Source organism: Bos indicus, chromosome X (assembly GCF_029378745.1).
Source record: "Bos indicus isolate NIAB-ARS_2022 breed Sahiwal x Tharparkar chromosome X, NIAB-ARS_B.indTharparkar_mat_pri_1.0, whole genome shotgun sequence".
Lineage (NCBI taxonomy): Eukaryota > Metazoa > Chordata > Mammalia > Artiodactyla > Bovidae > Bos > Bos indicus.
Window position 1 is genome coordinate 83,936,305 of NC_091789.1, and position 25,820 is coordinate 83,962,124.

The window sequence follows — 25,820 nt, forward strand, 5'->3', positions numbered from 1 at the left end:
CTAGGTACAAGGGGCTTCCCTTGTAGCTCAGTCGGTAAAGAATCTGCCTGCAGTGCAGGAGACCTGAGTTTGATCCCTGGGTTGGGAAGATCCCCTGGAGAAGGAAATAGCAACCCATTCCAGTATCCTTGCCTGGAAAATCCCATGGACAGAGGAGCTTAGTGGGCTGCAGTCCATGGGGTTGCAAAGAGTTGGGCATGACTGAATGACTAACACTTACTTATTTACTTACTTCACATGCTAGCAAAGTAATGCTTAAACTTCTCCAAGCTAGCCTTCAACAGTGGAGAAGGTGATGGCACCCCATTCCAGTGTTCTTGCCTGAAGAATCCCAAGTACAGGGGAGCCTGGTGGGCTGCTGTCTATGGTGTCACACAGAGTCAGACACGACTGAAGTGACTTAGCAGCAGCAGCAGACTTCAACAGTACATAAACCAAGAACTTCCAGATGTTCAAGCTGGGTTTAGAAAACGCAGAGGAACCAGAGATCAAATTCCCAACATCCATTGGATCATAGAAAAAGCAAGAGAGTTCTAGAAGAATGTCTTCTGCTTTATTGACTATGCCTTTGACTGTGTGGATCACAACAAACTGTAGAAAATTCTTCAAGAAATGGGATGACCAGACCACCTGATCTGCCTCCTGAGAAATCTGCATGTGGGTCAAGAAGCAACAATTAGAACCAGATATGGAACAATGAACTAGTTCCAAATTGGGAAAGGCTGCTTATTTAACTTATATGCAGAATACATCATGCAAAATGCTGGGCTGGACGAAGCACAAGCTGGAATTAAGATTGCCAGGAGAAATATCAATAACCTCAGGTATGCAGATAACACCACCCTTATGGCAGAAAGTGAAGAGGAACTAAAGAGCTTCTTGATGAAGGTGAAACAGGAGAGTGGAAAAGCTGGCTTAAAACTCAACATTCAAAAAACGAAGATCATGGCATTCGGTCATATCACTTCATGGCAAATAGATGGGGAAACAATGGAAACAGTGAGAGACTTTATTTTCTTGGGCTCCAAAATCACTACAGATGGTGACTGCACCCATGAAATTAAGACGCTAGCTCCTTGGAAGAAAAGCTATGACCAACCTAGGCAGTGTATTAAAAATCAGAGACATTACTTTGCTGACAAACGTCCATATAGTCAAAGCTATGTTTTTTCCCTGCGGTCATGTATGGGTGTATCAGGGCCATCCTGATTGCTCAGTTGGTAAAGAATCCACCTGCAATGCAGGAGACCCCAGTTTGATTCCTGGGTCTGAAAGATCCACTGGAGAAGGGATAGGCTATCCACTCCAATATTCTTGGGCTTCCCTGTGGCTCAGCTGGTAAAGAATCTGCCTGCAATGCAGGAGACATGTGTTCGATCCCTGAGTTGGGAAGATCCCCTGGAGAAGGGAAAGGCTACCCACTCCAGCATTCTGGCCTGGAGAATTCCATGGACTGTATAAGTACATGGGGTTGCAAAGAGTTGGACACGACTGAGTAACTTTCACTTAGTTTCACTTTCATTTATGGTTGTGAGAGTTGGACCCATAAAGAAGGCTGAGTCCCAAAGAATTGATGCTCTTGAATTGTGGTGCTGGAGAAGACTCTTAAGAGTTCCTTGGACTGCAAGGAGATCAAACCAGTCCATCCTAAAGGAAGTCAGTCCTAAATATTCATTGGAAGGACTGATGCTGAAGCTGAAGCTCCAATACTTTGGCCACCTGATGCAAAGAACTGACTCATTGGAAAAGACCCTGATGCTGGGAAAGATTGAAGGCAGGAGGATAAGAGGATGACAGAGGATGAGATGGTTGGATGGCATCACTGACTCTATGCATGAATTTGAGAAAGCTGTGGGAATTGGTAATGGACAGGGAAGCCTGGCTTGCTGCAGTCCATGGGGTCACAAAGAGTCAGACACGACTGAGTGACTGAACTGAATATTTGATACTAAAGTTCTTCTTGGAAATCTTATAAGTCTATCAAACCTTAGCTAACTTTGACCCCAACAAATAAAATCCTCTTTAGATTTCAGAGGCTCTCTGGTATTTTGGTAAATCTAAATGATTGTTGCCTTTAATTTTTCCAATATATAACATATGTATATATATTTAAAAACATGATTCATGCTGTGAGTGAAACCAGGAAGCAGTACAGTGTTGAAGCAGGAGTATTGTTCATTTCATTTGTCTTCCTGATCCTTGTACTTGATTTCACATGTCAGTGTCTACATTACATACTTGTATTTTCTGTGAAATAAAAACTTAAATAAATCTTGGCAGTTTGATTTTCTAAAAATAAAAAAAAAAACACTTTCTACCACTTTTTATATCTATACATATTTCTTATAGTACAACTCAAAGTGGCAAAAAGAACATATTCATTAACAGATCCAAATACATATAGCCTGTCTGTAGCTTGTAAAAATAAGAAAAAAAGTATACAAACCCAATATTATGCTTAGTAATTAATGCATTCACTTACCTAGAAATGATCTAAGTATATAATGAATACCCATTAAGTAACTCAATTTAGTATCAACCCAAAGTCTTCAGTTACCTAAAGATCTTGTAAATTATCATCAGACTGACATAATTACTATTGAAATAAAGTTTTTCAGAATAATGACTCAATTCTGTTAAATGAATTTGCATTTGTCATAATCTCAAACATTTATAGAGGTGACATTAGCTTATTCAATCAGTAAACGTGTACAAATTTAGGAAGAATATACCCAACTAGAATAAAAATCCACATTTATATTATACTTAACAATGATAAAGAAAAGCTATAACTGATTTTAGTAAACCAAAATTATTAAGTTAGTCTTGTTTGCCAAAGATTTACCTATATTAGGCAAACATAAATTCTTAAAACATTTGAGCTTATTTTTATAGGAATACTTTTTCAGAACATTAAAAGTCTTGAAAGTTCAATTTCTTTATTTTCTGGGAATTTTAGAAATATTCTGTTTATCTAAACACTTATTTCTATAAACCAATGAGAATAGAGTTCTTTAAATATAAGAAAAATATTAGGAAAATATTACAGAGTGATGAGGCCTTTCTGAATTACAGACATTATTATTATTATATTCAGGCTACTGCCATAGGAGAAATGTTCATTAATAAAGAACATCTCAAAGAAAAGGAAAGGGGACCTGTAGTTTTATAAAGGCAGGTAAACAAGATAATCATCTGTGAGTCTTATGAGAGTCATGAGGAAGCATGAAAATGGTTCTTTCTGGAATATGCCAGAGCAATGTGGTCTTTTGCAGTTAACTGTTTCTCAGAGAACAAAGGATGAGAGGTTTCCTACTCACACTGATTTCTAAAAGCACAGGGCTCAGATAAATTTCAGTACTGTCAATGAGATGACTCTGCTTTGTCAATTTTGTCTATAGAATTTCTCTGTGTTCTCTTTTATATGCCATACTATTTCTGCCTGCCTTTTTTGTTTTGTTTTGTTTTGGCTTTTGTATTTCTGTGCTATGACCTGTCTTCCTAACTTAATTTTAGGCTCTCTGAGGGAAGAAAGTATGTCTTGCATTGATTTGTATTTTCCCTCCTTCCCTCTTTCTGCCTAAAACACTTAATGTTCCATCCCAACTACCTAAAAGTTATTGATTTCAGTAGAAAGACACATTGCCTCTTTCTTGATGTGGTAAAATGGTAGGTAGACTCAAAAATTGTAAGCTTTTCATAATTGGAAAATAGCATCCAAGAACCTTAAAAGTTACATATTCAATTCTTATTTATAGAGAATTCAAGGTTGGACAAACCTTTTCCTCTAACTGGTTTCAGTCTGGCTGCATATATAATGCCAGTCTATTCTTTCACTAGATGATCACCAAGTTCACCTTCATGAGCAAAGCCAATGTCTAGTGATATTTTTACCAACTTCCTGCTGTCTAGTGTACCTGTCTCATTGACGTAGCCTGTGAACCAGGGCATTGTGCAGCATATGAAATATAGAAGAGATTTCATGAAGAAGTTTATGCATTGTGTAGGCAATACAAAGACTTTACACTCTTGGGCTTCCCTGGTGGCTCAGTTGGTAAAGAATCTGCCTGCAGTGCAGGAGACCTGGGTTTGATTCCTGGGTTGGGAAGATCCCCTGGAGAAGGGAATGGGCTACCCACTCTAGTATTCTTGCCTGGAGATTTCCATGGACTGTATAGTCCATGGAGTCTCAAAGAGTCGGACACGACTGAGTGACTTTCACTTTCCACAGTCTCATAGTAGCCATTTTAACTGATGCTTATGCCTAGAATTCTATTTCAAGTAAAATATTGGGGAGAATGTAGGAAAAAATGGACTGAATATTCAGTCTGTAGAAGCAAAAGAAACTGAAGCATTTAGAATGAGTTCTTAAAGAACAAATTATAACACATGTTTGATGATGTTCTTTTATATCTACTCAACAAGGCTTAATGGAAGAGTAATAAAAGAGTAGGTTAATATGCTGACAAGAGGTTAAAGTGACACGGTATCACTGATAGCAAAAATATTAAAGGACATCAGTGAAGTCAGTGAAGACAACTTAAGTGAAGGAGCCAGAAAAACTTTAAAGAGGCTGCTTCAATCATCATTGTAATAATTACATTTATTGTAATAATTACATTTATGGAAAGGCAACCACACTGTACTGTCCAGGAGGTTATGCATTTGTACATTCTACACTCAGCTTTGATGAGCAACAAGTCCAAGATGTACTAAAAAAAAATTCTAGATTATGTCATAGGGTCAGGACAGAGAAATCAAATCTCCAACACCTTCTACAAATGGCTGATCAGTACAGTCTTTAATGCCCCTTCTAGATTCTAGCTTTCTTAAGCTCCTTTAAGTAGTAATCTGTGTTCATCATGATGACTTCAGGGTACTACAGTTTTTTTTAAATGACTCCAGAATCATAAAAAAAATATTCTGTTTTGTTCAATATAGTTATATTATAAATCTTTGAAAATCAGGGATCCTGAATGAAAAATATTACCAATCAACCTAAATATTTAGTTTACAAAAACACTTCATTGCCTGGCCATTCTGGGCCATGTACTATATAATCTTTGTAGGTATGTTTTTGTTTTTCTTAAAAGAAGGGGGAATTGTAAGGGAATGGATCTCAAGGGTTAGATCCTTGGCTATTAAGACTCCCTTGAATTGCTTGTGGCTATTGGCTAAAGCAACTTGTTTTCTTGCAGAGATGAAGCATCTGGTTTTTGTTATCTCAATGATGCTGTCCTGGGAATATTACGGTTGCGACGGAAATTTGACCGTATTCTCTATGTGGATTTGGATCTGCACCATGGAGATGGTAAGCCTTCACTTTCAGAGGAGCTTTGCTGCTAGGACTGGCAGGCTTTTATCAGTAAAGCTGTTTCTAGGCAGCTGGTAACAGGAGAAATACCTCTTGCAATTGAAATTTTCCTAATTGAGAATCCTAAAGCAGGTAGAGATTCTTTTAACTGATGCAGTTCCTCCTTTGCTGACCAAGCTGCTTCAAAATACCAGGTTCCTATAATTTCTCCTCCCCTCTCCTCCAGTAGTGAAGCTCTCCAGTAGAGAATCTTAGGAAGTGGAAATCAGGGCAAGATTTCTGAGCGTTTACTCCAGTGCTTAGTAACCTCCATCAGGCCACTTCCATAGGTTCTAAATGAAACCTGCAGTCAGAACTGAGCGTCCTGATGCCGCTCTTAAAACAGAAGGGATGCATGATGGACTAACACTCTGAATTTTTCACCAACAGGGATATCAACTCATGTAGTAATCAAGATCTGTGCCACTTGCTTTGCGTTGTTAAAATTTTTAATCTTGCACAAACCCAGGGCATCTTCTCTAACTTTTAGTAGCAGCAGACTGTAACAATTTGCCTTAACCACATTAATCCTCTCTTAGAAGACTTCACTAAAAGGTTGTATGCAGCCCTCCTGTGTACCTTTCATCTAGAATGTAGAGCTTAAGTGACAGTTACCCTCATTCTATTTCTCTTATAAATATAGCCCGTGTGTCACATATATTTTCATCAATCTAGGAACACTTATCTAGTAAAACTAGTTAAGAATATACCCTTCCTGCCCCCCACATCAGTGATTGCTGCTTCCCTGTTTCCAGGGATCTTTTGAGACAAACTAACATAATCAAGGCATAAGAGTAGTATATCATGGAAGCTGGAGTCAGCCCTACTGCCAAAAAAGAAAAAGAAGGAAGAAATTGTGGGAGAGATAGTAGTAGTTCAACTAGATGGAAGCTTCCATGGAATGGTGACAGAAAATTAAAGGTAACAGAGGAGAGAAGAGTTAAAACAACCAACACACTACTTCGAGAACCATGTCCAATGAATATAATACTCAACCAATGCAAAACACAGCTTTGCTCAAAACCCTTCAGAGACGCTGATTGCTTATAACAAGGGTAACATTTGGCCTGTGGCTTGTCTTTGTATGATCAGCAAGTTAAGAATGGTTTTTTACATTTTACAATGTTGTAAAGAAAAATATGCAATAAAGACCATGTAGTCTACAGAGTCTAAAATACTGTGTAGCCACTTGGTTTGCTAACCATTGACCTACAGCAATGGTTCTTAAACTTGAATGCAGATTAGGATGACCTATGTGGAGGGGGGTGGCAAATTGTAAAATGCAGATCCCTAGGCCACATTCACCAGATATTAGATTTAGTAGGTCTGGTATGGAACCTGGGAGTCTCCATATTAATAACACCCAAGTTGTTCCACAGGCTACACTTTGAAAACCGGTAGTCTTCGAGGTAAAGTCCACGTTATTTGCCCTGTGTTTCAAGGCCTGCCTCAAAGAGGCCACACTTCCTCTCTCCAGCCTTGTCTCTCACTGCTTGCTGTCTATGCTACTGTACTCAGTGATGCCCGGACACATCTCACTGTTCCCACCTTCCTGACTTTGTGGTTCTTTTTCCTAACCTAGTTTTGCCTTCTCTTACCCTTTTATATCTTCCAGTTCTGCCCAAGAGCTCAAGTTGGTAGTAAATCTGCTCTGACCACTCCTGTCCAAGTAGTTTCTCCCCTTGCTCATGTCCTGTATTGTTTCTATCACTGATTTGATATTTAATTATATATTGTATTATTAGTGAATTCTTTAATGTGTCTGTGTCTTCTCATCCCATAGAACCTTTCAGTTCCTCCAGAGCACAGATCAAGTTATTGACTTCTTTCTGTCCTACACAGTGGCAGGAACAAACAGACCTATGCCTATAGTAGTGGTTCAGTAAAATATTTGTTGAATGAATGAGTGATTATGAAATTCAAACTCTTTGTATCAGAGTTCAAGAATAGAATCAAGTCTATTGAACCATGTAAGAATGAATGAAATAAGACTGTCACCTGAAACCATTCTTCCATTTGCAATGTTATTTCTGCACCATTTAGAGTTTCCTGTTTTAGCCAACTTTTATGGTGTGTTTCATTTCAGTTTATTTCCCCTCTTCAGCACCTCCCTTCCAGTGACCCCTGCCCCACCTCCAAACACTTACACATTTGGTTTATTTTAAATCTCCCATGATTCCATAACTAGCACCTCGCAGTGGCTTCACCAGCACCCCTACCCCATCCTCACTTTCTTTCAGCTACCTAGCCACTCTTCCCTTTCACACCAAGCCCCTTATCCTCGTCTCTATGTCCTTTCTTAAAGTATGATTTTCTAACAACACCTAATGGCATTTCCCATGAGAAGTGATACAAATGGCTCTTAAACAAATGAAAAGTTACTTAACACCCTAAGACTCAGAGAAATGCAAATTAGAACAAGAACATTCTTTCTGCCTAAGATTAAAAAGAATAATACCTAGTGTCAGTCATGACGTTGAAAAAGGGTAACTCTCATACACCACTGAGAGAAGTATAAATCGATACCACTTTTCTTGATGGAGAGATAATCAGGATTTTCATGACTTGTACTTGTTTATACTTCCATTTCTAAGTTAAAATAGTAGTTTAATTTATTTTCTTTTGTTTACTTAATGCTTTGTGCCTGGAGCCTTTAACTGCTGTTAACTGCCTCCCTAGGGCAAAGCATAAAGCTTGGGAAATTCAAACATACCTGTGATATACAAATAGAGTTAATATTTTTTAAGGTCTCTGTTGGCCTCTAAAGAAGACTGAAGCATTAAGTAAACAGACAATTTCTTTATTTGAAGTATAAAAGAGGGTAATACATGAATTTGCTAACAGTCCTCCCATTTTACAACCAGATTATCTGAATACAGTATGACAATTATGTGATTCTGGGAGGAAAAGTGTAGAGGTAAGCAGGGTGTGTATCTGAATAAGTCGTGGCTTATAAGAGACATCATCTATCTCCCAGGCCTCTTTTTTCTGACTCTGTTAAAATGAAAAGGAAACTCCTTTCTTGAAGTTTTTCCTTCTATCTTTTTCCAGGCTTCAAAAAGCTGTCATCAAGCTGCTATTAAGGGCTACTTTCAGCCTTCCATGTTGTAGCCAGAAACATGTACTTAGTATACATGGAACTTTGGGTGGATTGCATTTATAACCAAATCTGTATTATAGAAAGGCATTTTAAAGTTAGATTTACACTGTGTAGTGCATAATGTTGGTATAGATGATGTTTTTCAAAGGGCTGCCATATTGTACTTCTTTGAAAAAAAATCCCAAGAATGTAACTTAGAACCAATGAAACAAAACAAAATATAAAACTTCCAAGATGGTGCCAGTTTCCTTTATGCAGCTCTGTTGATAATACATCAATTCTGAGCTCTAATCCTTCCCTACCTTTTAGAACACATTGTGAAAGACAGCCTGGGCATCCCCATTGCTTGGAAATGTCCAGCTTTAATTTTAATGAATTTGAGAAGGAACCCTAACTTCACTTGGGGCCAAAGTTCTAGCTCATCCTATAATGACAGAGATTCAAGACCTGAGTTTTGTTCCTTTTATTCCACAGCTTGCTAGCTTTATTATTGCTACCTTCTCGCTCTTCCTTCCTCCAGCTGCTTTCTAGAGTTTCAGTTGTTGAAAACAGGAGTTGCACTTATAAAGTGTTTCTTCTGCCATTTCTTTCTCTGCTAGGTGTAGAAGATGCCTTCAGTTTCACCTCCAAAGTCATGACGGTGTCCCTGCACAAATTCTCTCCAGGATTTTTCCCAGGCAAGTGATCTGTGTGCTCAGTGTTACATTTGAGGAATAAATACTGCAGTTCTTCTATACATTTCTTATATCTTGTATTTGGATAGCTACATGCTGTGAATACCTTGTTGGTGCTACCCCATGCAAAAATTTAACAGAGGTCATTTCAGGTGACAATGATAAAAGGAATGTAACGCTGCTGCTTTTTCCAGATGATTTTCATTGATTGTCGAGAGCTCACTTACACTTACCGGACTATCAGATAGCCTGTATAACCCCCAACATCCTGATAAGTGCAATTATATATTAATATTATGTCAATCTAAGGTGTATGAGAAGTCAAGAAGAGAAGTTTCTCTCTTTTTTCATTCATTTGGTCCAGCAAGATGGAGACTAATTTATTTTCTTACGATTTTCCTACTTCCCCGACATTATTTACAAGTTTTTTCTTATTCACTAATTTCATTCCCTTAGAAACCATCGTTCATTCAAATTGTTCTCTTAATTGACCTTTTGTTTTTCTGAATTCCTACTCAGAGAAGCCTTCATATTTTCTAATTCTCATGTTCTTAAAACTGTTCTTGGTGCTCCTCTCTTTGACAGGAACAGGTGATGTGTCTGATGTTGGCCTAGGGAAGGGACGGTACTACAGTGTAAACGTGCCCATTCAGGATGGCATACAGGATGAGAGGTATTACCACATCTGTGAAAGGTATGACAGCAGTGCTGAGCCAGTAACAAGCGCATTACATTTCTATTAGATGAAATGGCCTCTAATCTCACAGAATTCTTGTTTTCAAAAAAAATTAAAAAGCTATTATATACCCACATACCATTTGTACACTGCTCACTATGCTTATTTGATCAGGTAGCCAGCCCCTGTATGGGGGAGCAGAGTGTTTGGACCAGAGCCAGACTATCGGTTTGATCTTACCTGCCACCCCCTATTGGAGAAGGCAATGGCACCCCACTCCAGTACTCTTGCCTGGAAAACCCCATGGACGGAGGAGCCTGGTAGGCTGCAGTCCATGGGGTCGCTAATTTGGACACGACTGAGCAACTTCACTTTCACTTTTCACTTTCATGCATTGGAGAAGGAAATGGCAACCCACTCCAGAGTTCTTGCCTGGAGAATCCCAGGGACAGGGGAGCCTGGTGGGCTGCCGTCTATGGGGTCGCGCAGAGTCGGACACGACTGAAGCGACTTAGCAGCAGCAGTTTGTTTTCCATTACGGAGATCTGCTTCCATCCACTGGTGTCAATATTAGAGAGTTCTTGAGTTCTATCAGTTGTGTTAAAATTGGAGTCAGAAATTCTAGTTTTTTTGCAATATAGTTAGAGATTAAATTAGAGCCACTTGTAGGAAGACAGTTTAGAGCCAGGGTGTAGACCAGACCACTGGGACTAAAAAGCCCTACACAATGAGGAAAAGGGTGGCTAAACTCATATTCATAAAAAACTGGGATCGCTCAGGTACAAATTCATTGCTGACATTGGCAGTAGAGAAGTGAGTCTGACTAGAAAGTCAGCAAGTCAGCATAAGGTAAGTAATGGGGATTGAGGTGTTTTTGATCCCTCTCCCACTTGGCTCAGATTTCTCCCAACATTCTGGTGGAAAGAAGGGCTTCCCAAAGGAGCCTGCACTGGCCATCACAATTGGCAGTTGTATAAACAAAGTAGAAGTATTAAAAAATAAAAACTTTATGGTCCAAAGGTGCCTCTTAGCTCAAGAGATTTGGCATGTCAGGTCATCAGCTGTAGCAGTAGCCTCTTCATATTTTGATCATGTGCCCTGGCTACTACCTCTGTATTGTCAAACTGAAAAGGCTCTTTTTTTTTTTTTTTTTTTCAGTCTGCCATTGATGGTTTTAATTGCCCTTCTTTGTTTCCCTTAGGCTCTGTTCTGTCCTTGAGATGTGCAGATCAGAGTTGCTGACGTAACTTTACCAATGATATCCTGTGGTTCTGTGTAAAAGGAGAATTATTTTGTTTTTCTTTTAATTCTCTTATTGACAGTATCCAACATTTTGTTGCCCTTTTTATGCCATAGCAGGAAACTAGATTGTTCTCTTCAGTACTCTGTCCACAGGGTTTCCTAGAGCTTTTTCATGGGCCTTAATTGAAAGGTCAGCACCCATCATCCTGCAAGTGTAGCTTGTAATCTCTGGCCCTCCCTAAACGGATTACCTTACATGTGCCTCTGTTGAAGCTCATCTGTCAGTCATGAAACCTCCTGAAGTCTTCCTCTCTTCCCCATCAACTTGGCATTTCACTGCCTGGAAAAGCTGAGTATCATCTGCAGACTTGAGGATTTCCCAGCGCCCACCCCCAAACAAGTCTACTACTTACCTTTCTTCAGTCAAAAAAATGTCTGTTTCTCCCCTATTTCTCTCTAAACCAGTTCTTCCTACATGATTTTTAAAAATTGTTATCCCATAGTAATTCATGTTTAAAAATAGCCTTGGTATCAAACTTAATTAAACGTTTTAAAAGTGAATTTAGCCTGGAGGAAAAGATCCATGGAGGATCACACATGATTACCATATTGCCACCTCTACCCCAGTGTATACAGGAAGCCAGCATTTAGGAAAGATTCTTCTAGCTTGTGTACCAGAGTACAAGACACTCATTTGTTTGTAGTTACCAGGGCCCCTTTTGCCGTTGCAGCTCCACCAGCAAACTGTATGGAGATCACCCAGAATCAAAACCCAGGCTCCGGGTTTTGATTAGAGAGACAGTCATTTTTCCCTTTGATTTCTTTCAGAAGTCAAGTGTGGTCGGGGCATTATGTGAAGGCACTTCTGATCCCAAGGGTGCCAAGAACGCTTCCTGACCCAAACATCTGTCCCAACTGTTGGACTAATAGCTGATGAAATTCCTTTAAAAGGAAACATACTTTTGTTCTACAATGAGAATTAGGCCTTAAATGGAATTCTGGCCCAATCTCTCCTCCTCATCCACACTCTGCCATTTCATAATAGCAGATTTTGAAAGGGTTAGAGCATAAGCACCCTGAGCATTCAGAGGATTAGTAGTGGGAAAGGGGCACAAACAATTTTTGCCAACTAGTTTTGCAGAGGGTCAGCTCTAGTAACTGTATCACTTAGTCATTATGCTTTTGATTACTTCTAGTTTGTTGCCTAGAATCAGAGTATCTTGTTCATTTACCACTATGACATCTGGTTCATCTGCCTACCTCCAAAGACAGAGTAGACAGGAATAGCTTACCCATGTAAAAAAGTCATTCAGTTCATCTTCAGTCTCTTTTTCATCATTTTTGTTCCATGAGCCTACTGGTTTTCTGACTCCTTACCTGTGAGAAATAAAGGACATCTTATTGCTGGTTCACTTATAAGAAGCTCTAATTTTAGTTTGCCACTGGTTTGCTTCTGAACTATCTTTCCATGTTGAATTTAGGAGCCCTTTTTCCTTCCCTTCCTTCCTTCTTTTCTTTATGGCTTTTTCCTCTGCTGTAGCCTTTTTTTGACTTTAACAGCTAGGCAGGAACTTAATGGTTTCATCTTAAGGTTAAACATACCCTCTTTATTTTTTTAAAAAAATTGTCTTAGGGTTTCTTTCTTAATAGGCCAGATATGGAATCTTTACATGAAGATTTTCAACACCAGAAGTTCCATTTTATGAAAAAGACAATTTCACAGTGAGAGATCCCAAGGTCATTCAGTGCTAATTTAGAAGGGCAAGGGTCACCATTCCCCTAAGCCTCCTGTAATTTATATACAGGCAAAGTTTGATGGGAGAGGAAAGCTGTTTTGCCAGAGACCATTTCCTAATTACCAAGCTCTGTCATCTGAAAAATACTGTTCTGCCTTTATTTAATGTTTGCTCTCTAGTTGTATTTGGATGCAATGTGAGTTAGTCTTAATAATGTTTAAACTATTACTCAAGAGGCTGTGTTGGTGACTTTGGGGCTTCCCTGGTGGCTCAGAGGGTAAAGCATCTGCCTGTGATGCGGAAGACCCAGGTTTGATCCCTAGGTCGGGAAGATGCCCTGGAGAAGGAAATGGCAACTCACTCCAGTATTCTTGCTGGAGAATCCCACGGACAGAGGAGCCTGGTGGGCTACAGTCCATGGGGTTGCAAAGAGTCAGACACGACTGACTGGCTACACTTAGCATAGTTAAGGAATCTAAGAAAAGGACAAATAACCAAGTACTTCCTTGCAGTTGATTCAAGAGAGGTACTACTCTGAAACCTTGAATCTTGCAGGATGACCAAACTGTTTGCCCACTGTGAACTGTCATGACATATGGATAGTTTGAAGAAGAATTTTAGAGTTGTTTTCAAACTTCTTAGTTTTTACCCCACCTATCATTTTACAGCCCTAACATCCAGAAAGCATTCTTTACTAAACATCCAGTTACTAGGATATATCTCACAGAAAGGTTATATATATGGTGACTTCCTATACATATATACATATATACATACATACATACATATATATATATATATATATATATATATATATATATAATGTTATGATACAAAGCATACTGAAATTGACACACTTCGGAAAAAAATTACATTTGATTAAGAATATTTGACTATTCAACTTTGTAAAATAATTAATTAGAGACACTGCATAAATATTTTGCCAAAAGGAAAACACATTGTTAAACAGACTTCTCAATGAATAGGACTTATGAAAGGCCCTATTAAGCAGGGCGTTTCAATCAATAGCAGTCTTTATATCCACATATGCAATACTTTGCTAGTAAGAGCAATCAGCCTGATCAAAGAAATAGTCTTATTCTAGTGAACTAGGGTTCACAGTAGTAATTATTAAAATAAAAATCTTCCTGTATTTGGCCTGTTTACCTTGAATCCTATGGCTTATACGCTGTAACCCAAAATTAAAAGAAACCTTTTTTCCCCCATCAAAGACCACTGACCTAAAGAAAATTTCAGAGATTCCAGAAGTTTAAAAAAGCAGCAGCAACAAAAACAAAATTTTTGTCCCTTCTTTTTTGAGAAAAATATTATACTTATCTATTTTAAGTAAATTTTTTATTGCTCTTCAAACTGGTTTTTACAAACATTAATTCTACTATGCTTGGGATAACCAGGATAGCCTACCTGGAAAGAACTTGCTCTCTAGGACCACAGTAGGAATAGCTCATTGAAGGAATAGCTCATTTAAATTCAAGCTTTTATTTCTGTGGGGAATTCCTTCTTCCGTCTATACTGAGCTCCACTGCTATTCAATGAAGAAGAGAAAAAAATCATATAGTGATTCTGCAGTTTATATTTATTTTCCTTAGATTTTTCCTTAGATCCTGACATGGCCTCTGAAATATAAGTCAGGACTGTTTTAAGCACAAGAATTCATTCCTATAGGTCTTGAGCCAAAATTCACCTCTCTGAAGCCACTCTGACCTTCCTACAAAAGAACTGACTGCCTTAAGTCACCCTATAGAATTTTTAAGACGTTAAATAACAAGAATGAAAAGGGAACTACCAATGCAATAACTTAGGGGATTTGCTTATATTTTAGTATAATGATGAGCTTTCATTGTGGCTCAGACAGTAAAGAGTCTGGCTGTAATTCAGGAAACCCAGGTTCGATCCCTGGGTTGGGAAGATCCCCTGGAGAAGGAAATGGCAACCCACTCCAATACTCTTGTCTGGAAAATCCCGTAGATGGAGAAGCCTGGCAGGCTACAGTCTATGGGGTCGCAAAGAGTCAGACACAACTGAGCAATTTCACTTAGTATAATGGCACTATTTTATTCATTCACTTGACAAATATTTATTGTCTCTGCTTCTTGCCCACCCTGTACATAGGTACTAGTGGTGGTAAACATCCTGGAGCTGCCACATCGTGGAGCTTAGTTCCTAGGGAGGACTTGCCTGTGCCAGGAATTACACTGATCATTTATTTGATTTTTTCCACTTCATACTTGTAAGAATATACAATACCTGCAAAGGTAGAGTATTCTTATTCCAGTCTTACTAAGAAAGTGTGAAAGTGTTAGTCAGTCAGTCATATCTGACTCTTTGCAACCTCATGGACTGTCCATGAAATTCTCCAGGCAAGAATACTGGAGTGGGTTGCCATTCCTTTCTCCAAATAAGAGAACTGGAACTTAAAAAGGTTGATTTACTTAAGGTCACACAGAGAGTATTAACCATCAGTTACACTGTCCCCAAATTGTCACATGGAAGTATGAAATTTTTCTTAATGAGTTTAACAAGTTTAGCGATTTTTAAAATATATTTGTTTATTTTAATAGGATAATTATTTTACAATATTGTGATGGTTTTGCCATACATTAATATGAATTAGCCACAGTTATACATGTGTCCCCTTCATCCTGAGCATCCCCTCACCTCCCTCCCAACCCTATCCCAGAGTAATAGGGTGTCACAGAGCACTGGCTTTGGGTGCTCTGCGTCATACATCAAACTTGCACTGAACTTCCTTATCCATTCATCTGCCAATGGACATCTGGGTTGCTTCCATGTCCTAGCTATTGTAAATAGTGCAGCAGGGAACACTGGGGTACATGTGTCTTTTTCAATCCTGGTTTCCTCAGGGTATATGCCCAGTAGTGGGATTGCTGGGTTGTGTGTTTTATTCCTAGTTTCTTAAGGAATCTCCATGCTGTTCTCCATATTTGTTGTGTCAGTTTGCATTCCCACCAACAGTGTAAGAGGATTCCCTTTTCTCCACACCCTCTCCAGCATTTATTTTTTGTAGACTTTGATGATGGCCATTCTGCCACTGTGGGATGATACCTCATTGTGGTTTTGATTTGCATTTCTCTAATAATGAGTGATGTTGAGCATATTTTCATGTTTTTCTTAGCCATCTATATGTCTTTTTTGGAGAAATGTCTTTTTAAGTCTTCTGCCCACATTTAAAAAAATTTTAATTAATTTATTTTGATTGGAGGATAATTTCTTTACAATATTGTGGCGGTTTTTGCCATACACCTACATCAATCAGCCACGGGTGCACATGTGTCCCCCCCATCCTGAAACCCCCTCCCACCTCCCTCCCCACCCCATCCCTCTGGGTTGTCCCAGACACCAGCTTTGAATGCCCAACTTCATGCATGGATCTTGCACTGGCCATCTATTTTATATATGGTAATATACATGTTTCAATACTATTCTCTCAAATCATCCCACCCTTGACTTCTCCCTGCTGCTGCTGCTAGGAGAAGGCAATGGCACCCCACTCCAGTACTCTTGCCAGGAAAACCCCATGGATGGAGAAGCCTGGTAGGCTGCAGTCCATGGGATCTCGAGGAGTCAGCATGACTGAGCGACTTCACTTTCAGTTTCATGCATTGGAGAAGGAAATGGCAACCCACTCCAGTGTTCTTGCCTGGAGAATCCCAGGGGCGGCGGGGCCTGGTGAGCTGCCGTCTATGGGGTCGCACAGAGTCGGACACGACTGAAGTGACTTAGCAGCAGCAGCGGTGCAGTATGTAAAAGAATGAGGTAGATTTATACATACTTCTCCCACATAGTCCAAAAGCTTATTCTTTTTATCTGTGACTCTTTAGTTGCCTTGAATATAGGATCATCATTAGCGTCTTTGTAAATTCCATATATATGTGTTAATATGCTGTATTGGTGTTTCTCTATCAGACTTAATTCACTCTATATAATAGGCTCCAGTTTCATCCACCTCATTAGAACTGACTCAAATGTATTCCTTTTCATAGCTGAGTAATATTCCATTGTGTATATGTGCCACGACTTTTTTATCCATTCATCTGCCAATGACATCTAGGTTGTTTTCACGTCTTAGTTATTTTAACAGTACTGCAATGAACATTGGGGTACATGTGTCTTTCATTTCTGGTTTCCTCAGTGTGTATGCCCAGCAGTGGGATCGCTGGATCATATGGCAGTTCCATTTCCAGTTTTTTAAGGAATCTCCATACTGTTTTCCACAGTGGGTGTACCAGTTTGCATTCCCACAGCACTGTAAGAGGATTCTCTTTTCTCCACACCCTCTCCAGCATTTATTATTTGTAGACTTTTTGATGGTGGCCATTCTGACCACCTGAGATGATACCTTAATGTGGTTTTGATTTGCATTTCTCTAATAATGAGTGATGCTGAGCATCTTTTCATGTGTTTATTAGCCATCTGTGTGTCTTCTTTGGAGAAATGTCTGTTTAGTTCTTTGGCCCACTTTTGGATTGGGTTGTTCATTTTTCTGGTATTGAGCTGCATGAGCTGCTTGTCTATTTCAGAGATTAGTTCTTTGTCAGTTGTTTCATTTGCTACTATTTTCTCCCATTCTGAAGGCTGTCTTTTTACCTTGCTTATAGTTTCCTTCATTGTGCAAAAGTTTTTAAGTTTAATTAGGTCCCATTTGTTTATTTTTGTTTTTATTTCTATTACTCTGGGAGGTAGATCATAGAGGATCTTGCTATGATTTATGTCAGAGAGTGTTCTGCCTATGTTTTCCTCTAAGAGTTTTATAGTTTCTAGTCTTACATTTAGGTCTTTAATCCATTTTGAGTTTATTTTTGTGTATGATGTTAGAAAGTGTTCTTTCATTCTTTTACACATAGTTGACTAGTTTTCCCAGCACATTCTCTTGTTGAAGAGACTGTCTTTTCTCCATTGTATATTTTTGCCCTCTTTGTCAAGGATAAGGTGTCCATAGATGCATGGATTTATCTCTGGGCTTTCAATTTTGTTCCATTGATCTATATTTCTGTTTTTGTTCAAGTACCATACGATCTTGATGACTGTGTTTTTCAGTTGCTAAGACTCCTTGTGACCCTATGAACTGCAGCACTTCAGGCTTCCCTGTCCTTCACTATCTCCCTGAGCTTTCTCAAACTCATTTCTACTGAGTCAGTGATGCCAACCAACCATCTCATCCTCTGTCACCCCCTTATCCTCTTGCCCTCAATCTTTCCCAGCATCAGGGTCTTTTCCAATGAGTCGGTTCTTCATATCAGGTGGCCAAAGTATTGCAGCTTCAGTTTCAATCCTTCCAGTGAGTATTCAGGATTGATTTCCTTTAGGATGGACTGGTTGATGTCCTTGCTGTCCAAGGGACTCTCAAGAGTGTTTTCCAGTATCACAATTCGAAAGCATCAATTCTTCAGTGCTCAACCTCCTTTATGGTCCAACTCTCACATCCATACAAGACTACTGGAAAAACCATTGCTTTGACTATAGGGACTTTTGTCAGCAAAGCAATATCTCTAATTTTAATATGCTGTCTAGGTTTGTCATAGTTTTTCTTCCAAGGAGCAAGCATCTTTTAATTTCATGGCTGCAGTCACCATCTGCAGTGGTTTTGGAGCCAAAAAAAAAAAGGAAATCTGATAGTTTCCATTGTTTCCCCATCTATTTGTCGTGAAGTGGTGGGACCGGATGCCATGATCTTCGTTTTGAATGTTGAGTTTTAAACCAGCTTTTCCACTCTCCTCTTTCTCCTTCATCAAGAGGCTCTTTAGTTCCTCTTCACTTTCTGCTGTTAAAGTGGTGTCATCTGCATACCACTGTATGGCTGTAGCTTTGTAGTATAGTCTGAAGTCGGGAAGGCTGATTCCTTCAGTTCCATTCTTCTTAAGATTGCTTTGGCTATTTGGGGTCTTTTATGTTTCCATACAAATTATGAAATTATTTTTTCTAGCTCTGTGAAAAATACCATTGGTAGCTTGATAGGGATTGCATTGAATCTTGCAATTGCTTTGGATAGTATAGTCACTTTCACTGTATTGATTCTGAAAGTATGAAATGTATCACAAGGAGGAAATACCATCCCCAAGAATTCTTGCAGATTTTTATCTCCAGGAATTGCAGAAAAGTCCTTAAAAAAAGAAACTACTTAAGATTATGCAAATGAGCCACATGATCTGTAGTGTACACAGTCCATTTGTTTATGTTTGTGAAAGTACTACTTAGATTTTTGCAAAAAAAAACCACCCTCTTAATCCTAAGGATTTAATTTGTAATTTTATGCATCAAATATAAGAATAAATACTGAGAGATTTTACTTCATTTTTTTACTAATTTTACTTTTTTTGATGTGGACCATTCTTAAAACTCTTTATGAATTTGTTACCATATTGCTTCTCTCTTATGTTTGTGGGGTTTTGGCCATGAGGCATGTGGGATTTTAGCTCCCCAACCAGGGCTCGAATCACCACTCCTTGCATTGGAAGGCAAAGTCCTAACTACTGGAGCACAGGGAAAGTCCCACTTCTTAGGTTTTTAATTTCTAATTAAATTTGAAAACATGGAGATTCTGTAAATCTGCTCTTTCCTTTATTTCCTTTATTTTCAATGGAGAAAATCCTGACTTCCTATGTTAGAAAGTGAATAATGTCACATGTCATTATATAGAGGTCTCCTCATATAATTAGTTTCTTTTCATGTGGTTTTCAGGGGACTACTATTGCCAGAGGCTTTTAACATTATGCTTTTTTGCAACTGAGCATCCCTCATGGCTCAGTGGTAAAGAATCCACCTGCCAATGCAGGAGATGTGGGTTCGATCCATGAGTCAGGAAGATCCCCTGGAGAAGGAAATGGCAACCCACTCAAGTATTCATGCCTGGGAAATCCCAAGGACAAAGGAGTCTGGTGGGCTACAGTCCATGGGTTGCAAAGAGTTAGACATGACTTAGCGACTAGACAACAACAGGCATAATTTATACCATCTCTTGATCCGGCAGAGGGCATATCAACATATAGGGTAGAGGTTCTCCATCCATGCTATAATCTGTTCATCCAATACCCGTAAAGTAAAATGAGAGGCAAGGGACATCACTAAAGGATATTTAAGTGAAATGTTTCCTTTCCCTATTGACTTTTAATGTTAATATTTAAAGAAGAGATGTTTTAATGATGATAGGTTCTTCTTTCATTATAATGATAAGTCATCTTGAATTTATCTTCTATCTGGGACTCCAGATTCCTTATCATTCAATTTCCAAAGCAGGTAGATAGATCCTCAGTGAAAAAGAACACAACAATTATAGCCTACTCCTTTGAGCTTGGTGATGTGGCAAAAGCAATATGAATACATATTCATACATAAATGTTTTAAGCAATACATTTTTTTTCAAAATTCTCTTTCATCTGATGAGAAGGGAAGAATTCTCCAAAAATTAGCATTTGAGAACAAATAATTTATATAGCCTTACTTCCATCTTCATCCCATTTTCATCACAATCTGAGAGCTAGTAAAAAATCTTTACAAAATTACTCTCTCTTCGGTTGGGTCACAGCTATACCACCTTGATCATCACTAGATCACTTTGGCCCAGTGATAAAGGTCATGGAAGCTGCTACTTCTTTGTATAAACCTTGCACTTTGAACTCAGCCCTCCATAAGTAAGATATTTGTAGTCAATGTTTTCATTCTGTTTTATAAACTTCTATTCTGCCTCTTTGTGGTAAGGCAGATGCAAATTGCCTGTTGTTTCTGGAAAATGAATGACTCAGATACTAATTAAATTCACAGTTAACATTAAGCACAGGTGGAAATGAGGCCAGAGTGGGCCATTCATTTAATGTTCCTAGTTTGATGTGTCTTTTAAAATATTAAATTCAAAAGACATCAAGTGCCTAAGAATATAGGATAATTTTGAGGAGGGGCTACTGTGCTTAATTATCTGTGTTGCCCTGCCTGTCAACAGTACTTGATTAGGGTTACAGTGGAGAATTGTTTTTTTCCCTTACCTGATTGATCCTTTGAGCTTTAAATCCAGTGGTTAAAGGGACAGTTCTTATATCCTTCTTCCCCTCTAGACCAGTGGCTTTCATGACCAGTTCCTAAACTCCTGTACCGAGTAGCCCTGACACCATGACAGACCTTTCACCCAGCAGTCTTCCTAGGTGATTTATTTTTATTTTTTCATGTAAGTTCAGGAGGACTATCTCCTAGGACTCAGTGAGTTTGTTCTGTCACTATGATGTGTACCTTCTCTGCACTGTTTTTAGTGCTGAATGATCCCTGCCCCCTGGAAAAAGTGACCTTATTCTTCCACAGCAGTTTAATAGCTTTTGATGCTAGAACATGCTCTGAAACTATCCAGAGACAGGAAGACCCAGCTCATAAATGGAAAACTTGAGAATTACACCTTCTAATGCAGGGCTGCTCTGAAAAGAATCCTAAATTTGACTGTGTCTGTGCTTGATGGAACATTCTATCTTCAAAATTCATATTATTCCTCTCAGCTGCTCACTACCATGTACCCCCTCACCCACCCTAATTCTCCCACCTCCCGTGTTCTTTGATCACTGCTCTATCCCCTCCCTCTAGCCTAAAAAAGCTACCCTTTAGGCTCTGCTCTGAATGCGCCTGACAGTCATTCACCCGGCAGCTGCAGGCACTGATGAGCTGCCTTGTTGAATCCTGTTGACGTGGTCTGTACAGAGATTTAGTTAAATCTGGTGTCCTCTACCTGACAAAAAAGCCTGATGCAAAGTTTGTCTGGGCCTTGCTTGCTGTGTGCTGTTACCCACTGCAGTATCAGGAAAGAGCCATACCCATTGGTACTTAAAGCAAGACCAAAGAAAAGACACCTCAAAAAAGCCGTATCAAATATGCAGCTAAGTTAAGAAGTGAAAGGGTATGGATGTGTGCCAGGCACTAAAGGCAGTGTGTTTGTCTAGAGACCATGTAAGTGCTGCTGAAGACTGAGCTGGATGCTAAGAGGTTTGTGTATGCCTGCTCTGGGCAGGAGAATCCTGTAGAACAAGGTGATGGATGCCAGGGTTGGGGTGGGATGGGGAATTGGGGAGAACCACCTTAAATATATTAGAAATGAAAGTAGAAAAATATCTATCCTATTTAATTATAGGCAAGCCTCACTAACTCAGCCTAATTAGAGGAAAGCCAGTCTGAATAACGGAATATTTTAAAATACATTTTTATTACTTTCAAGCACTGGACATGCTAGTAATTCAAACTACACTAACAACATCATACAGTACCTCAGGGAAAGAGCTTTAAGAATCATTTGTAATTAGCATATCAATTATTTGTATGTAAGTGGATGTGCACAAAGTGCATAAAAAGTTTATTCTCTTAAGTAGGACAAACATTCCCCAGCGCAGTCCTGTTTACACTATTAATTTGCTTAGCCAGCCCTTTTTGTGCCAAGATAGATGTATGTAAGACATACTTATTTCCTCAGGGAAGAAAGAATCACTTCCCTGTGTTTAGTCCAGTAACTAAGAAGCGGAGCGCCACTTAATTGGTTTGGGATTTCCAGGATATGGAGTTTTGAATTTGCATACAGGCTAGAGAGATTTCATATGGAGAAGATCTGGCAGCCATTGCCAGAGACCCAGTTTCCCCATCTGGATTTCATTGGAGTGATCTGGATTTCATCAAGCAACAGGACACTGATCCTAAATGATCCACCAGACACTCTAACATAGGCATGTTTAAAATACATCCTTCCCCCGAAAAATAACTGCTAAAATATGATGAGTTGGAGTTACTCTATGTGCAGTACTTAAAAGTAATAAAAATGCATTTCTTTTAAAGTCCCACAAAAACTGTGCAATGTCAAATTAATGATGAAAATCAATCCACAAGCTCTTTTCTTGCACACCTCATTGTGTGACGGCATTGCCGAGATTTCCAATCATCTGGGAAAGGATATTATATTTTGATGAGCTGCACCAGGTGCTAACTATATGGCAGGATTTTGTCTTTGAATCTTAGGGGAGGCCCTCTCGGGTAAAGAAGGGTGAGGGAAGGGCTAGGGGCATGTTTATTGTTAACAAATCATTATTGTCTACCTAAGTTCAAGAATCAGAGCAAGTAGATTGAAAAAGAAGAAGTATCAGGTATATAGGGAGTGTAGAAAATATGATTAGGAAATGAGAAACAGAGATATGTGCCTATATTTCTACCCATATGTATTAAATTGTGCTCTTGGTAAATTGTGACTTCTTCGAGGCTTAGAGAGTAAAAACTAAATGCAGAGAGCATAAGCACAGGCAGTAAATATACACACAAATGTCATAACTACAGTTTGGAATAACTCCAACTCTCTCCTTTCCCCCAAGGGCATCACTATCCAGGGTCTGCAAAGGTCAAATAGCTGTTTGGCTTCCAATCTGATTTTTTTGCTAAGAAATCAGAGAAGTCGGTTTCAATTTTAATAATATATTCTCCCAACCTCTATCTAACAGAAAGGCACTTGTGTTTCTGCCCCTTCTTAAAGTGAATTTTGTGTTTGGTGAAAGGTAATAGATTGGCAGCACTGGAAAAGGAATTACTGTATTCCCAGAACAGGTATAACCAGGCAGTGACACTATGAAATTTCTCTCTGCCTTTGGGGAACATTAGAGTACTATTCAGGAAGTCACTGCTATGGTGTGCTGTGCTGAACTCAACAGTATCCTAGTGGGCTGAAGGAATTAACAAAGCACTTGAAGGGCCTGACTTAAGGCCATTCATTTATTCATTCAACATTATGGAGTGCTTACCATGTGCCTGGTGCTAGGAGAAGACTTTTGCAAATATTATATCATTTAATCCACATAATAACCCTGTGGAGGAGAGAATATTCTTGCTTTACAGAGATGGTTCAGAGAACGATTTGTCCAAGTTGCTCCTGCAAGCACTAGCTCCAGCTTTGTCTGACCCCAAGTGCAGCATTCTCCCTGACCTCCATGCTGTGGAGGCTGCAAAGGAGATGGACAAGACATATGGCCAAATAATGTGATGCAGAGCAGAATGTAGTCTGTGCTGTGTGAGTGGTCCTGGTGGTTTCAGAGCAATAAAATGACCTACCCCAGGTCAAATAAAGAGTCATTAGTACAGCGACTTAGGATTCATATTCTTTAAGCCTTCTTCAATTTGGGGATTTTGGGTTGGGTTTGGTTTGGTTTGGTTTGGGCTTCCCTGGTGGCTCAGAGGTTAAAGCATCTGCCTGGAATGCAGGAGACCTGGGTTCAGTCCCTGGGTCGGGAAGATCCCCTGGAGAAGGAAATGGCAACCCACTCCAGTACTCTTGCCTGGAGAATCCCATGAAGGGAGGAGCCTGGTAGGCTATAGTCCATGGGGTTGCAAAGAGTCGGACATGACTGAGCGACTTCACTTTCACTTCACTTGGTTTGGTTTGGTTTTGGTTTGTTTTGTCTTAGCTCTCCAAACCAGCCTGCCTCTCCACCTACCCCACCCCCTGCACAGATAATATATACTCTGCTTCCTAGGGCCTCAGACCTTTCAGAATGAGGAAAGCCAAAGAGCACTGGGGTTTAGTGAAAAGAGCACTAGATTTGAATTAGAATTAGTATTCTAATTCTAGCTCTGAGGAGTCACTCTAGGCTGGTAAGGCTCTTTAATTCTGGATGACTCATTCCCCAGCCCTCCATGTGAATGAGGATGGTTTACTTCAAAGAGGTAAAGAGATAAGTAATAATAAACTAAAAATAGTGCATGGCCCTTTTTGTTTCCAAGGTGACATATAATTGATAAGTGGAATTACTTACAACAAGGCATTAGAAGGAGATGCCAGTTAGAATCTGTGTTTCTCTATAATGGACTCAGCAATGAGAGAAAAGATATCCCCATAAAATATTTTTTAAAAACTACATCTTGAAAATTAAAAAAGCAAAAGCAATGTGAGGGTTGTGTGTTTGGGAAGGTCAAGGGTTTAGAGGTTTGAGGTTGGCTTGTTTGTTTTTATTTTGTAGCTTTGGGTGTTCCGTTTGTTGTATGCTGAAGATGTTAATAGAATCAGTCCAGTTTGTCTGATGCTAAAAGCAGAGAGACTTATAGGAAATTAAATGTCTTCCAAGAGACACCTATGTCCCTGAACAAAGTGACTTATCATCCTCACCACAGGGAGCCCCCCACCCCAGTTCCCTGCATCCTTGAACAATTTGTAAAAGATATTCAGGAATCACCGAGGCATTTACCATATGCTGCTTCACCCACCCCTCAACCCCCACAGGTTGAGTTTTTGCAGAATGAATCTGCAGTGCCTGAGTTGAGAGAGGATTGAGGGAATTTAGAGGAAACAATACCTGTGAAAAGTTGAGTAGCTTCCATTTGGGACTGAGTAGTGATTCTTCCCTGGTGGCTCAGAGGGTAAGGCGTCTGCCTGCAATGCAGGAAACCTGAGTTTGATCCCTGAGTCAGGAAGATCCCCTGGAGAAGAAAATCCCATGGACAGAGAAGCCTGGTAGACTACAGTCCATGGGATTGCAAAGAGTCTGACACGACTGAGCGACTTCACTTAGTGATTCTTTAATGCAGTCCTCCCTCTGAATCCCATCCAATGCAATAGTTTTAAAATGTTTATTATAGAAAGGGTGTTGCTGTTGTTGTTGTTCAGTCACTCAGTCATGTCCAACTCTTTGCCACCCCATGGACTGCAGCATGCCAGGCTTGCCTGTCCTTCACCATCTCCCAGAGCTTGCTCAAACTCATGTCCATTGTCAGTGATACCATCCAACCATCTTATCTTCTGTGATCCCCTTCTGCTCCTGCCTTCTGTCTTTCCCAGCATCAGGGTTTTTTCCAATGAGTCAGCTCTTTGTATCAGGTGGCCAAAGTATTGGAGCTTCATCTTCAGCATCAGTCCTTCCAATGAATATTCAGGGTTGATTTGCTTCATATTCAAGGTTGATTTGCTTTAGGATTGACTGGTTTGATCTCCTTTCAGTCCAAGGGACTCTCAAGAGTCTCTTGAACTTTGGAAGCTCATCATGTTAATAGCAAATATTTTTCTCTT

General features: G+C 39.4%; 1 protein-coding gene across 2 annotated transcripts in view; it reads left to right on the forward strand.

Annotated features, from left to right (window-relative positions):
• Positions 1 to 25,820, forward strand: part of HDAC8 (histone deacetylase 8) — a 238,911-nt gene that overhangs the window by 61,386 nt on the left and 151,705 nt on the right. For both annotated transcript variants that reach the window (XM_070783605.1, XM_070783604.1), the window contains exons 5-7: positions 5,199 to 5,311; positions 9,053 to 9,130; positions 9,713 to 9,821. In XM_070783605.1, coding sequence (XP_070639706.1) covers positions 5,199 to 5,311; positions 9,053 to 9,130; positions 9,713 to 9,821 — 300 coding nt within the window. The remainder of the gene's footprint in view (positions 1 to 5,198; positions 5,312 to 9,052; positions 9,131 to 9,712; positions 9,822 to 25,820) is intronic.